The sequence below is a fragment of the Wyeomyia smithii genome, chromosome 1 (assembly GCF_029784165.1).
Source record: "Wyeomyia smithii strain HCP4-BCI-WySm-NY-G18 chromosome 1, ASM2978416v1, whole genome shotgun sequence".
Lineage (NCBI taxonomy): Eukaryota > Metazoa > Arthropoda > Insecta > Diptera > Culicidae > Wyeomyia > Wyeomyia smithii.
The window spans coordinates 91,961,661-91,976,712 of NC_073694.1; the positions used below are offsets into that span (position 1 = coordinate 91,961,661).

A 15,052-nucleotide genomic window follows, 5' to 3' on the forward strand; every position below is an offset into this window, starting at 1 on the left:
GAGTTGAACTTTGAGATTGACTTCCTGTAAGGTTTTCAAAATTATTTTCAAATTTTCGAGATGTTCTTCTAGCGTTTTTCCAATGACTATCACGTCATCAATGTACACAAAGCAGACTTCCTGAAATCTCGCTCGCACAAAGAAGAGACAGTGTGCTTTGCGCTACAAGTCTCGTTTCTCATTCAGTCGCTTCGTGCTGTGTGCAGCGTGCGAGCGAGAAAACTTAGCATTCGTACGAGCCATGTCTCGTCACATGGGAATTTTTTTGCGACGTACACCAAGATACCTCGTAACTTAACGAGTGCGGTGCATGGGCGACGCGTACTTGAGACAGCTTGCGTGCAAAATCTCGTGAGCTTGCCTCGCATGTTGCTTTGCGCTAATGGTGCGAGAAGGAAATTGATTTTGCGCAAAAGGATACAGGCAGGGGATTTTATGTTTTTTTTTTTATTTGCGGTGTTATAGCAGCATGCATCAAAACACCGTTAGAATTATCAATGACATAACCTAGTTCATTTATTTATCAATTCAAAATTCTATGATTAATTCATCCGATTTTTGTAAACATGAATTAAGAACGTTTTGTTACTATGTGTAGGTATACCTATATCCTGGGTATAACCTACCAGGACTTTCTCCAGAAAACTCTGTACGCGCAATTGGCGCGGAATTAATACACACAGATTAACGTGGACTAACTGACTTTATTTTCGTACATCACTACTTAAATATACCCTACCGGTAACTCAGAGAGAGAGACTTTCTCCACTCTCTGTTTACCTTACTAATCTCTTAACCTAATCTAGTACTGCTGAAGTACAGGCGGCGTTTTGTTTATAACACAAAACTTGTTTATTTTGGTCGAGTTTGTTTGCCGGTGGCACAGCAGAAGGCTGCGCGAAGTTCTTTGCCACCTATGGCATAATCTGTTGATACATAGAGCGTTGACAGAGCCGTTCGCGGTCCTCTGTCAAGGGAACCAAATGTTTCGCCTGACTAAAGCATAGGAGAAGGCTATGCCCTCCTAGGAACAAAATTAAACTTTAATTATAAGGCTCGTGACGGAGCATTGGGTTCTTCGCAGGGTGTGACGTCACATCTGCCACCCCGCCTAGTTGGCCATTATCTAGAAGAGACAATGGTCACATGGTCCGTCCTGACGGCCGATAGGTGTGTTTTTCATTTTTTTATTACAATTATTCTCGCGTTTTTATGCAACTATATACACCGTTGTTTTTTTATAATATGTTTTTTTTCTCTGGCAAATGAAATTCAGTTATTCAAAACTGTAGCACCGTTTTGAGTTTACATTATCATACATGACATTTTCCTTATTTAGAATTAACAATTGCTTGCTCGCCTGATGGGCTGCGTCGTGAAGATATGTGCTGTTCAGCTGTCGTAATCCAGCGACGGGCTACAGGGGGTTTGAAACGGGAGGGTGCGTCTGGCAGTAGAGGTTCTCATCGGTTGGTTGTGGTGTCATCTGGTTCATTCAGTTTGCTCTTTGCTGCCTCAAATTTGACGTTCAGTTTATCAGTTTCACTTAAAACGCAAGAGAGTGTCACTTTCCGGTAATGGTCTGGTAGCAGTTCGATATTCCCAATAACCGATGTTAGAAGGTGACTTTTCTCGCAATAAATACCCGGTGGGTCGTGCTTCAGATATGGGAAATGCACGTGTGGGTGGTAAAATGTGGGTTGATAGTGAATGTAGATTCGTAGTTGATCAGCGTTAATCCCGTAACGTGTTTTAATTGCTTCAATGCCACGTGTTTGAATATTTTTCAGCAATGGTAAATGAGTAGCGTTAAGATCCCGCAATGACTTGATACCTCGCTGGCGCACTAAAGCGAGTAGATAAAGTTGTTCCAATGTTTTACCATCCCATTCTAAATCCGGCAACAATATGAAGCCAATTTCCTCTGACGGATCCTCAAAAACTATGCGATCCTTCTCTTTCCGATGCTCTAGTATATTGTAAAGCCACTCTAAGCTTAGCTGCTCCTTTTGTATATGAGGCAATGTCACGGTTTCATAATCTTGGGCAGTTTCTTCCACCAAATATCTTTTTTGGGTGGAAAACTTCACAATATGCCTCTCAGTAGCGGGATATATGATTGTCACCTTGATTTGATTTACTTCCGGATCAGCAACGCACAAAAAATTTCCGTAGGTATCATTAACAAATTCCGTCCTCAGTTGGGACGTGGATAAGGAAAAACTTCTTTCGACGGCTGCTATAACACCAGTTGCACACTTTCACTGTTCTTCCAACAAGTTCGTCGTGACGTCGTCAGAATTAGCTTTCGTCACCATGATCGTTTGATGACGCTTATGATTTTTCAGCTGCCCCTCAGTGAAGGCCGTCTTTTCCAACACAATGATCACGTAATCGTCACGCGATAGGCTTACAAAATGCCCCAACAGTGAAACGCTCTTGTGTGTACTGTTATAGTTCAGGATGCGAACAGGTACGAAGCCTGCCAAATCGTAGCTACGGCTGGTTGGATTGTTCACTCTATCTTTCACCATAGACACCCGCCGTTCGACTCCCCACGCAACCGTCTGCTTTCCTTTTCGCGCTGTACTGGGCATCATGGTATTTTTTTTTTTTAAAGGTGGCGGGGAAATCTGCAAACAGACACCTGAGAAGAGAACTCAGGGTGTGGGGATGAGACTAGGGGAGAGATGCTGGGGTAGTTGCACTCGCCCAGACACCTACTGATCCCTGTCCCGACCCACTAAAACCCCTCCAGTCTCCAGCCCTGGTCTTCCCGGAACGACGGTTAAGTATTACGTCGGGGAGTGGCTTTTGTGCGTGATGCACCCTCTTTACTCTTATAACCTCCTAGCTAACTACCTGGAGACTGGTAATTAGCTACCACTGGCGTGTTGGTGGTTGACCCGCCACACACGTTGCAGCTCCAGAACAATCTGAGAGGCGGCCGCACAGACCGCGTTCCAGATGTCCGGGTCGTCGCACATCCTCCGGACTAGATTGTCCGGAGTAGTGCCAGGCCCGCTCACAGCCATCATGTTGCTCCTCGCTCTTGCGAAACGGGGGCATACGAAGAAGACATGCTCAGCAGTCTCCTCCTCCTCCACGCACTCGGGACACATGGGGGACACCGCGTGTCCGAACCTGTGCAGATATTGCCTGAAACAACCATGGCCTGACAGGATTTGTGTCAGGTGGAAGTTCACTTCACCATGTCGTCTCCCGACCCAGCCGGATATCTCCGGTATGAGTCGGTGCGTCCATCTGCCCTTTGTGGAGTTGGACCATTCCCGCTGCCAGCGGAGCATCGAGAATGACCTTCTGGTACCTCGTATGCCCCTTGTGTCACGTTGGTCGAAACACTCTCTGTCCTCCTTGATGGCGATGCTGATAGGCATCATGCCGGACAAGACACAGATTGCATCGTATGACACCGTACGATACGCACTCGCAACTCTCAGGCACATGAGCCTGTAGGTACTTTCCAGTTTACCACGGTAACTGTTAGTACCTAGCGCTCTGGACCACACTGGCCCACCATACCTAAGTATGGACGAAACCACGCTGGCAAGAAGTCTTCGCTTGCTGCCATAAACCGCTGAGCTATTGGACATCATACGAGATAGTGCTGCAATCATGGCATCATGGTATGCCCCATCTCAGCAGCCGTTGTATTAACCTCAGTCGTCTTCGATGATCGTCTCGTTGTCAATTCTTAAGCAGGTAGCTGCCCTACTTAGCAAGTGGTACATTATTTTTTGCCATTATTTTATCAATTCTTTTTTGGTTTCGTTACTTTTTCCACTTGCTGTTTAAAATTACTGTTCACTCGCGTACGGGCTTCTTACATTCTATATTCTATTATCTACTCTAGGCTTCTACTTACAATCTAGGCCCGTATTTCTCTTCTTGTTCGGATGACATTATTCGGTTTTTTTTTCCCTACTAAGTTGTACATCATTTGTATTAGATTTGATTTAGTATTTCAGTATTTGATTCATCTGATTTTACAAATATAACATTCAATTGTGCATTGTTTACCTTTTTCCATTATGCACTCTCTAACTTTGATATTTGATGTTTTTTTTTACATTTAAAATCATTTCGACACATATTAATCCATTTATCTGTATTAGGCTTTTACTTTCCGCTTTAAAATATCAGTTTAACTTGTCTTGTGGCCCATTTTTAACGCTTTTGTTTTTCATCAAAAAGAGTTCAAATAACTTTCTTCAATTTTAAAAAATAGCATCAATTCTTTGCTTTGGTTACATATTTTCTTCATTTTGCGTTCTTTCCAAATATTTTCCTCCTTCTTCTTATAACAGTTTTCAATAAAATAAATCTGTTTCCGCACAATTTATTATTTTTTTATTTCTCTATTTTTGTTTCATCATGTTTTCATCGAACAAACCGCATTGGTTCAATCTTTTCTTTTCCTTTGTCAAGTATTTCCTGTCTGATTCATAAATAAATCTTTTCATTGTACAAACCGCGTTGATTAAATATTTATCGTTTTCTTCTGTCTTCATTTACAATGTTCATCTAATAACTGGCGTGTTCTTAACACCTTATATCATCTTCTAATTGCACCTAAAATGTCCCGTCACTTTCTCATCTGCTTTATTCTTAAGCAGGTAGCTGCCCTACTTAGCAAGTGGTACATTATTTTTTGCCATTATTTTATCAATTCTTTTTTGGTTTCGTTACTTTTTCCACTTGCTGTTTAAAATTACTGTTCACTCGCGTACGGGCTTCTTACATTCTATATTCTATTATCTACTCTAGGCTTCTACTTGCATCTCTTTTTGAATCTGTAATTATTTAATTTTCGATTTGTCTCTTGCTACTGTCATACTGTCATACTTACACTACTTACACTTCTCCTGGCATGCAGTAGTCTGCATATTTCCTCTCCCCCTTCCATCCGAAGGTGCGACCGCCCGCTCTAGTGATTCCTGAAAGATAAGAAGGTTAGGAAATAAAAGGAAAATCGCGCACACTCACTCATTCTGGGTTAATTACTCCCTTGTTTACTCTTTCAGTCAGCACTCACCTCAACCATTCCGGGTTAATTACTTCCGATGTATACACTCACACAACCTTAACTAATGAAAGAATAGTTCGAATCCCTTAAAGTCAGTAGTCTTTTCGTCTGGAAAGTTCAGCCCTCTTTTCAAATGTCTTTTCTAGTTCTATTGTTGTCTCCATCGCAAAAAAAATTTCCCAATACAGCATCCATCGATTTTCTTCTTCGTTTTCCTTTTAAGCCAATAGCTATCAAACCTCGTTTTCATGAGGTCTTTTGTCCACTATAATTTCTTTCCCATGTTAACATTTGCATTTTACAAAAGAAAACAAATGCTGTTCTAAATTCTTTCAACTCTTTTTATCCATTACAACCATCCAGATCATTCTAGTAATTTGAATTCCCCAAGTTTTTTGTTTATTTAACCTTTATCGGCGGGGTTCCTCGTCCCTCACGCCTTCATTCGTATTTGAATTCTTTCAACTGTGTCATGCCATTTGACTAATATCATCAAAGGCTGTATATCTTTTTCGGCGACTTATTCCATTTCTTCACGCCTCTACTTCAGTATGCTTTCTTCCGTTTGGTTCTGCCTATTAATTCCCGTCAATAAAATCATTCAAGTTTTTCGGCGACTTTTCGTATTTCTTCACGCCTTTACTTCAGTATACTTTTTTCCGTTTGGTTCTGTTTATGGACTCCCGTCAATAAAATCATTCATATTTTTCGGCGACTTTTCGTATTTCTTCACGCCTATATTTTACTTCCACCTTACTTTTTTATACAGTTTTAGGTGCTATTATACAGTTTTAGGTTATAACTCATGCCATCCAATATCGTATTCGATTAAATATATTCTGTCCGTTAATCTTGAAAGCATAGTTTAAGTTCATATATTCAGTCATAATAACGCTTAAGCTGGTTATTATGAACTTTTTCTAAACGATTGCCGTTTCTAATTACTGTGGTCATTTCGCTTGGAATTTCCACTACTTCATATGGTCCTCTCCATATGTTCTGAAGCTTTTGGCCTGCACCAGTCGCTACGGCCTTCACTAATACTTGTTCACCCCACATGGGTTGTAATCATTAGATGATCTGTCGTAAATTTGTTTGCGGTTCTCTTTACTCCTTTTCAGGTTGGCTTGTGCGTTTGCATGTAAATCGTAAAATATTCTCTTCATTTCATGTGTGTATGCATCATATGTCATCTTCTCCACTCCGTTCCGCTTATAGATTTAAGTCGGGATTCGAGCTATCCGTCCGTACAATAATTCAAACGGCGTATACCCTGTGGACGAGTTTACTAATGTATTATATTCAAACGTGAAAAACGGTAACAACTCGTCCCATGTGTGCGGCTTTCCGCCAATAAATTGTCTCAAATACGTTTTTAACTCGCGGTTTGATCTCTCTACCAAGTTAGCTTGAGGATGATACGGGCTAGTAGTAATTTTCTTGATCTTTAAAATTTTGCACACCTCTTTCATCAGTGAGCTCACAAAATTTGCGCCGTTGTCTGTGACTAGTTCCAACGGGGCACCGAATTTACAAATATAATTTTCTACGAAGGTCTTGGCTACCGTCTGGCTTTCTTGATTCTCCATTGGAGCGACAATTAGGTATCTCGTCAAGTCATCCTGCATGACTAGACCATAACGGTTTCCCATATCGGACTCGGGTAACACTACTATATCCATGTATAATTTCTCAAATGGCTCCGATGCGGTCGTGGTGATCTGCATCGGTATCTTGTTTGATCTTCCAATTTTGTTCTTTTGGCAGGAATCACACTGCCGAACGTAGTTCTCGATATCCCGTTTCATCGTAGCCCATGTAAAAAGTGTGCCAATTCTCTGGCGCATTCGTCGCGCTCCTACGTGGCCTCCTAAGGGTGCATCGTGAAAGTCCTTTAAAATTGTTTCCACTTGATCTGGCGCAATTACTGTACGCTCCCTATTAGCATTATATTGTATTAATTGTTTTTCTAGCTTACCCGCTAGGAACTGAATCATTTGCAGAACCTCCTGCTGCTTGATTTTTCTGAAGGATATTAGGTGAATGACCCCGGCTGCCTTTACTGCCGCGGGGCTCTTATTGAAGCTATCCAAAAATTGAGAAAAAAATTTCCGGCAATCGATTAACGAATTTTCGCTGCCGTCTACTATGAAACCGCCTACCTTCTTGTCTTTAAATTTGAGTACACCATCCTCTACGTAGTCTTTCAGTCCTTGTGACAGCTGATACAGTGTCTGAAGTTCTCTGTACGCCGTCCGACTGTTCAAAATGACAAGACGAGCTTCGATATTCCTCTCGTCCAATATTCTCTTCGAGACTTCCACCGTCTCACTTGGTATCAGGTCTTTTGATAATGACTGTGAAAATGTTGACGTGTTGTTGCTCATCCTCGTCCTCAGCGATGTCCGCAATGTCTATGGCACTCAAATCTTGTATTGTGCCGTTCAAATCATCCGAAGCGTTCTTCTGCTGCTCTAGCAGGCGTTTCTGCTTGCGCGTAATCATGGCTATCTGCCTGTGGGGTGAACTTTCTTGCCCCTGACACGTCCCATCTGATAAACGTGACAAAAAATCGGCGACTATATTTTCGCTACCTTGTTTATACCTGATGCTGCATTCCAAACCCTGCAACTTTAGTCTCAATCTTGTCAGCGTTGGAGATGTCTCTTTGAGCCTCCAAATCGCTATAAGTGGTCTGTGGTCCGTGTAAACGATAAACTTTTGACCAAAAATGTAATGTTTGAAATATTCTATGGCCCATACAATCGCCAATAGTTCCTTTTCTATGATATGATATCTGGTCTCTGCACCTACAAGTGCACGACTCGCGAACGCGATCGGCTGGTGCATGGATTTTTCATTCGACAGGACGGCTCCAATTGCATAATTGCTAGCGTCTGTCGTAATAACAAAAGTGTCTTGATAATCTGGCCGGACTAAAACTGGCTCTGTAATTAGCGCGTTTCTAAGGAATTCGAACGCTTCCTGACATTCTTTTCCCCACACAAATTTAGCGTCTTTCTTCAACAAACCATTCAGCGGCTTGCGCTTCTCCGCGATGTTGGAGATAAACTTCCCGTAAAAATTTACTGTTCCCAAAAATGATCTTATACCTTTTACGTTTGTGGGTGGTTTAAGGCTCTGAATGGCCCTAATATTTGCATTGGTGGGTTTTATGCCTTCTTCATTAACGACATGACCCAAATACTCTAGTTCCTTTTTCAAAAACTGACACTTAGACGGTTCTATTTTTAAGTTATGTTTACACAAGGCTTGTAATACTTTTCGCAAACTATCATTATGGTCAGTGATAGTGTCACCGAACACTATAATATCATCGAGGTAGACAAATGCTTTCACATCCCCTATCTCAAAAAAAAACAGTATTCATAAGTTTTTGGAATGTTGAGGGACTGTTCTTTAACCCCATCGGCATTCGTGTAAATTCGAAGTGGCCTTTGGGAGTGGAAAACACCGTTTTAGCCGCATCTCGGCGGTCGATCGGGACTTGATAGAAACCCGATTTTAAATCAATTGAGGAGAAATATTTTGCTCCTCCAACATTATCCAATATCTCATTTATAAGAGGTATTGGGTATACAAACGGCTTGGTAACTTTGTTCAATGATCTAAAGTCCACCACAATTCTGTATCTTTTATTACCGTCAGCATCTGGTTTCTTTGGTACACATAACACCGGTGCATTCCAGGGACTAGTGCTGGGTCTAATAATACCCTGCGCCCTCATTTCATCGATTTCCTTATTAATGTGCCGTTTCGTGGCCTCCGGAAATCTATATTGCCGCTTATTGATAGGCACCTCCGATGAAGTTTCTATCGTGTGTACGGCGGCGTCAGTAGTGGTTAACCTGTCGCCTTCGAAAAAGAAAGTATCTGCATAGCTTTCAACTATATTCTTTACTGTCTTGAATTCCCTCTCAGGCAAGTGCGCCAAATTTAGCACTTGCCGTAGTTTTTCAATTCTTGCAATACCTTTTGACTCTGGTGTCAGCTTGTGCTCCAACAGGTCATAGTCAAGCCTCGAGTCTAGGTCCAACTCGGGCATTATAGTATTCTTAGAGTCAAGAAAATTGTTCTTCGGCTCTTCATTTCGATATGTTTGGTGCTCTCTATTTATTTCGTTTTTGTCTACGTCAGCCTCATTGCGGGCTGTGTTGCTAGTATCTCGCAACTCGTTCTGCACCATAACTCTATTTCTGGCTGCCACATAAACATGTTGACTAAGGACTTCGTCTTTGGGCATACTCCACGGACTCAAGTCGTCCGGACTTCTGTTTCCGTGTTTTTTGAACACTATGTAATCAAAATTATTTCCTATTTGAAGCGTATGCTTCTTTAAGAATTCTGCTCCGATTAATCCGTCGCTTGGCAAATTTTCTAATATATGAAATTGCGTCGGGATCAAAAAGTCTTCGACTATTAAATCCAACATAATTGTACCTGAGGTACGCACAATGTCTTGGCCGATACCTCCAAAAGTGGTTACGTCCTGTGTATTTACCGGTAAATTCAAAAGATTCACAATGCGTGCATTAATTATATTCGCACATGCACCTGTATCTAAGATCAGGTTCAACGTAAATTTGACATTCTGCTTAGCCAGTAGGGTTAACATTAAGTGCCCTCTGACATCGTAATATACTCGCTTAGCCACACAAGCACTGTTGTCTCTTATGTGATTGCATGCGGTCTTCCAATCGGCTATTTCTATATTGCTGGGCTCATCGGTACATCTCCGCCAGTCAACATCTTCGCAAATTTCTGCTAAATCCTCGTTAAAATATTCCTGTGCAATAGGATCCAAAATACCTTCTTTTTGCAAATTACTACTTCTTTCATTAATGTTGGCTACCATAAGCATTTTCTGAGGCATCCGGGTATACGAATTCCTGTACCTCCTATCAGTTGGTCCATTTTGACCATAATAATTATATTTCCAACCATGGGCGTAGTTCCCTTGGCTCCGTCGGTATGATCGCGCTGTGCGATAATTGTATTTGGATCGATTACCGTCGCTAGATCCACATATATTGTTATAATTGTTTTGCTTGTAAATTATTCTATCTCTATTTTTGTAATTATAACCTTCATTTCTTCCAAGACGGCTGTTGCTATAATCAGCGTCTTTGTGATTAATTGTAAAAATATTTCTGCTATTATTAAATTGTCTAAGTGCATCGCGCTGTCTTTCGACCAATTCTAGGCCCTGAATTCTATTTTCTATTTCCGAGATATGCTTACGCTCATGGTAGTAATCCTCTAAGTCGTCTAGCAGCTCTTCTAACTTAAATGCTCGTTTACCTTGAGCAGCTTCTTTCAATGCGGTGTCACACAAACCCGCCATAAAATGTAATCGAAGACTAACTATCATGCATGACTTCGTACAATTAGTTTCGCAGGAGTCGATTTTCTCCTTAATTTTCAATGTCCTCTTTTTATAATCAGGAAAGGTCTCATTCGCTTCCTGTTTCAATGTTTCTACTTGACTTATAACTGCCTCGATGCGTATATTATCCCCAAATGCCTTTAATAAATTCTGCTTAACCTGTGGCCAAGCGTTTGCGTTAATTCTATGTATTGCGGCAGCAGCTCTGCTGCCTTTTAGTTTTAATAGAATAATATAAACCAGTGGAGCGTGTGATACTCCTTCTGGTATCTCCCGAGCAAAATGCTCGATATGCTAAACGAACGCTTCTAGTTCGTCTAGCGATCCATCAAATTCTGAGATGCACTGCATGGCATCTGCTTTTGGGAACGTGTACTCCATTATAAATATAAAATTTTATATATATTTCTTAAAAAACAATATAAGGTACTGCGGAATAAATACTATAAGACTATATAAGGCTTATGTAGCCTTCTTCTTTTTTTTCCTAGGTATCACTAACGATTCTGTTGACCAGATGTGATAACGTAGCGTGACCGACTCTAATTTCTTCGTCGCGCCGCGTAAGGATGGCGTAAGGTGCCATTCCTTATTCATGAAATAATATTTTAACGTAAACTTCCAACATTATATATCTCTGCCGTCGGTTACTATTTTCTCTACCGGTGGATATGTCACCATCGCTGCGCGCGTTGCGCTTATAGATGTATCCATTTTTTACCCTCTTAGCAATTCACCGCTACTGGTAAGCCATGTATGGTAGCAAAACGTTCTTGCCATTGGTCATTAAAATTGATGCTTACAAAATAAGACCTTGGCCGTGGCTGGCACAGCTGATCGCAATAACACTGTAAAATTCATAAACAGAGACAGCGTACCCGACAATTAGTACAACTGACTAACTTTTGTATGCAACGTGTGAGCGCGCAATTCGTAGTTACCGCTCTCACGCTCTTTATTGGACATTAATGAAATGCGACTTTACCCCTTTATATTTGCTAACGATAACGTAGCCACCCGTGTGCTAAAATTCTCTCTTAGAATAATTAAGGTGAGTTCCATGTGCGCAACTCTGCGAGTATCTGTTTGCGTTCTTAAATTCGATTTGCTAGCGCCCGTTTGCTTCCCGCTCTGCCACTTTAATTATTTTGTTGGGCAAATGAACGAAAATCGTTTGCGTGCACTTGTCGTGCCGAGAGTTTTATTGCTTGCCGTTTGAGAAATAAAATCAACCGCGCAGCAGCGGCGCGAATTGATTGTTTATACAAATTGGCCTCTCGACCCAAGTAGATGTGATAACCTGTAAATCGTTATTATTACGAACCACTGAAGAATTGTTACGATTGTAGTTCGCCTAATGTAGTCTCCAAGGTCATTTTTGTCTCCTAATGTGTATCTCTCCGTCGTTCCTAAATGGCTTTATATTTGGTAATTTTTTGTTCTATCAGTTTTAAAAAAAAATCAATAGATGTTAATTCACAAATTTTGCTGCGTCGAACGATACAAAAAAAAATACTCTTCCGTTAAAATTTCAGCTGCAATCTTTAAACATAAATTTTTCTTACTATGTGCTTCTCACCCAAATATCCTTGGTATAGGGCCGGCCATTGTCGTGGACATCTCTACTGCAATTTCCACTACGTAACTTTGGCACCTTCTTAATACGATAATTCACAGTTGTCTGGCTATTCCAATATGTCTGGCTGTTCCAATATGTAGAGGCCGTAGAGGTGTTAATAAGTCACTTACTGCATGTGTTTCTTTTTTTTCCCAGACGTTATCATTAACTGGCTAATTGCGAGATTTGGTTCCGTTTTTTTTGGTCTTCTTCACTTAAGACATAAAAAAACACAATAGGGCACTTTTAGTTTTTTCCGTTCTTTTAACACTTATTGAAAGATGGAGTTAGAATTAATTACTTGCTAAAACACTGTAATTGTTCACCGTTTTATCAAACCGACAGAACCGTAAACCGTATGCGCATTCAACAAACTGTTCAAAACACAGAAAATGCTCACTTGATACTTATTAAAATCAGTTCCCGGCGTGGGACGACCGCTTGTCACCAAATGCGTTAACCACGAGTGTCCTTGCAGGGTTCTTTTCCTGAACCGCCTGTCACCAAATGTGTGTACTTCTATCCTCACGATTTTCTAGTTCAGTTCTGGATGATGAAAATACAAAACGCGCAATGCGCAGCACTTCAGCGACGAAATAGTGGCGCTTTCACTTAATTTACTGCTACCCTCACGATTTTCTAATTGAATTTTAAGTCCACTCGGGTTTTATATCCACTCAGTCAGAACCGGCGTTTATTTTTCTTTCGCTGTCACCACATGTGTGGGTATACCTATATCCTGGGTATAACCTACCAGGACTTTCTCCAGAAAACCCTGTACGCGCAATTGGCGCGGAATTAATACACACAGATTAACGTGGACTAACTGACTTTATTTTCGTACATCACTACTTAAATATACCCTACCGGTAACTCAGAGAGAGAGACTTTCTCCACTCTCTGTTTACCTTACTAATCTCTTAACCTAATCTAGTACTGCTAAAGTACAGGCGGCGTTTTGTTTATAACACAAAACTTGTTTATTTTGGTCGAGTTTGTTTGCCGGTGGCACAGCAGAAGGCTGCGCGAAGTTCTTTGCCACCTATGGCATAATCTGTTGATACATAGAGTGTTGACAGAGCCGTTCGCGGTCCTCTGTCAAGGGAACCAAATGTTTCGCCTGACTAAAGCATAGCAGAAGGCTATGCCCACCTAGGAACAAAATTAAACTTTAATTATAAGGCTCGTGACGGAGCATTGGGTTCTTCGCAGGGTGTGACGTCACAACTATACTTATTATGCTAACGGTACGAAAATGAGTAATATTTTTCTTTTCACCGGATGCAGAATGTTACGTTGGTTAACAGAAGTGTTTCTTTCGTCGGTTTTGATGTCATTTACTATCTTATGATAGAACTCTGTTTTGTAGTTCTAAGGATAAAAAATGTGGTTTGAAATTACAACATAAGTTTTTCGGGAGTTAAAAATAGTAAAACCATTAAAATTGTTTTTCTAGTACACGTTGATGTTGGATAGAATTTTCGAATTGAGTACACTAAAGTCGCTTTTTATGCGGGGGATACATGCGTAAAAAACCGCGTAAATTCCGGAATCCGCGTAAAAAAAAACCGCGTAAATTCTGCAATCCGAGTGAAGAGGAACCGGAATCCGCACGAAAAAAATACCGCGTAAACTCCGGAATCCGCGTAAAAAAACCGCGTAAATTCCGGAATCCGCGTAAAAAACACCGAATAAATTCCGGAATTCGCGTAAAAAAAGCCGCGTAAAAAGCGACCTTAGTGTATAGATATTGCAAATCAGGTTCTGAAGGTTCGTGATAATCTGATCGTAGTAATATAGTTTTGTGAATTCTTCCGATTAATACACCTTCAGAAGGGTCTGACGGCATATATCGTATGTAGGTACGGTAGGCAGCCTATACACCAGAGAGACGCAGAGACACTCACCGTTAAGGCAACTGTCAACATCAAAACGGATAACGGCAATGCAAAATTATACAGCTCGCCCGTTTTGATGTTGACAGTTTCCTTAACGGTGAGTGCTTTGTCATTTCTTTAATATACAGGTTCACTAAGGTACAGTACGGGCGTCTCGCTCAGTTCGTAAAGCGATGAGACATCGTCTGGTGCGCCGCAGTCTCTTACCGACAAAAAAGAAAAGAAACCTCTCGTCGCTTGAGTAAAAAGCGCGTGTACAGGAAGTCTGTGTACACGAGAAAGTCTCTCGAGCTGTAGCGCACGAGCTGTATCAAGTATGTACAGTACGGGCGTCTCGCTCAGTTCGTAGTGCGATGAAACATAGCCTTGCGCATCGCAATCCGAACCGAAAGAGAAGCGAAAGAGCAACCTGCAAATTGCATGTGACGTGTCTCGTCTCGTCGCACATACATGGAAATTCTACGAGCGAGAGAAAGATTTCTCTCGTCGCTTGAAAAAAAAGCGCGTGCACAGGAAGTCTGACACAAAGCATCGTTTTCCGATGTGTTCTCTCAACACGTCGTCGATCGCGCGCTGGAAAATAGCGGGCGCATTTTTCAAGCCGAATGGCATACGTAAAAATTCGTATTTGCCATAGTTCACTGAAAAAGCCGTCTTTCCTATATCTACATCCTTCAGCTTGATCTGGTGGAAGCCAGATGCAAGGTCCAAGGTAGTAAAGTAAGTATTTGTTTCCGCCTAGCTGGTCGATGGTGTTCGTAATTTCCGGCATCGGATACTTGTCTGACATTGTTTTTTCATTAAGTGTGCGATAGTCGATTACGAGCCTAATTTTTTTTTCGCCTGAAGCATCATCTTTCTTCGGAACAATCCAGACGGGAGAGTTCCAGGCTGATCTGAAGGGTCTAATTATTTCATCTCTGAGTAATTTTTTAATTTGTTCCTCGACTTCCGATTTGTATGCCATGGGATATGGATATGACTTCTGATATACTGGTATGTCGTCTATTGTTCTGATTCCGCATTCGACGTTGGTAGTGCAAGTTAAATTTTGGTCGGGGCAGTGAAACACTTGAGCAAAA

At 41.2% G+C, this 15,052-nt stretch overlaps 1 protein-coding gene across 1 annotated transcript; it reads right to left on the reverse strand.

Moving 5' to 3' along the window:
- Positions 1-1,375: 1,375 nt before the first annotated feature.
- Positions 1,376-2,597, reverse strand: LOC129716926 (m7GpppX diphosphatase-like). Its single transcript, XM_055666771.1, has 2 exons — positions 2,316-2,597; positions 1,376-2,258 (listed from the first exon to the last, which is right to left on the reverse strand). Exons 1-2 carry the CDS (start codon positions 2,595-2,597, stop codon positions 1,464-1,466), a joined length of 1,077 nt encoding a protein of 358 aa, XP_055522746.1. The 3' UTR covers positions 1,376-1,463.
- Positions 2,598-15,052: the final 12,455 nt, after the last annotated feature.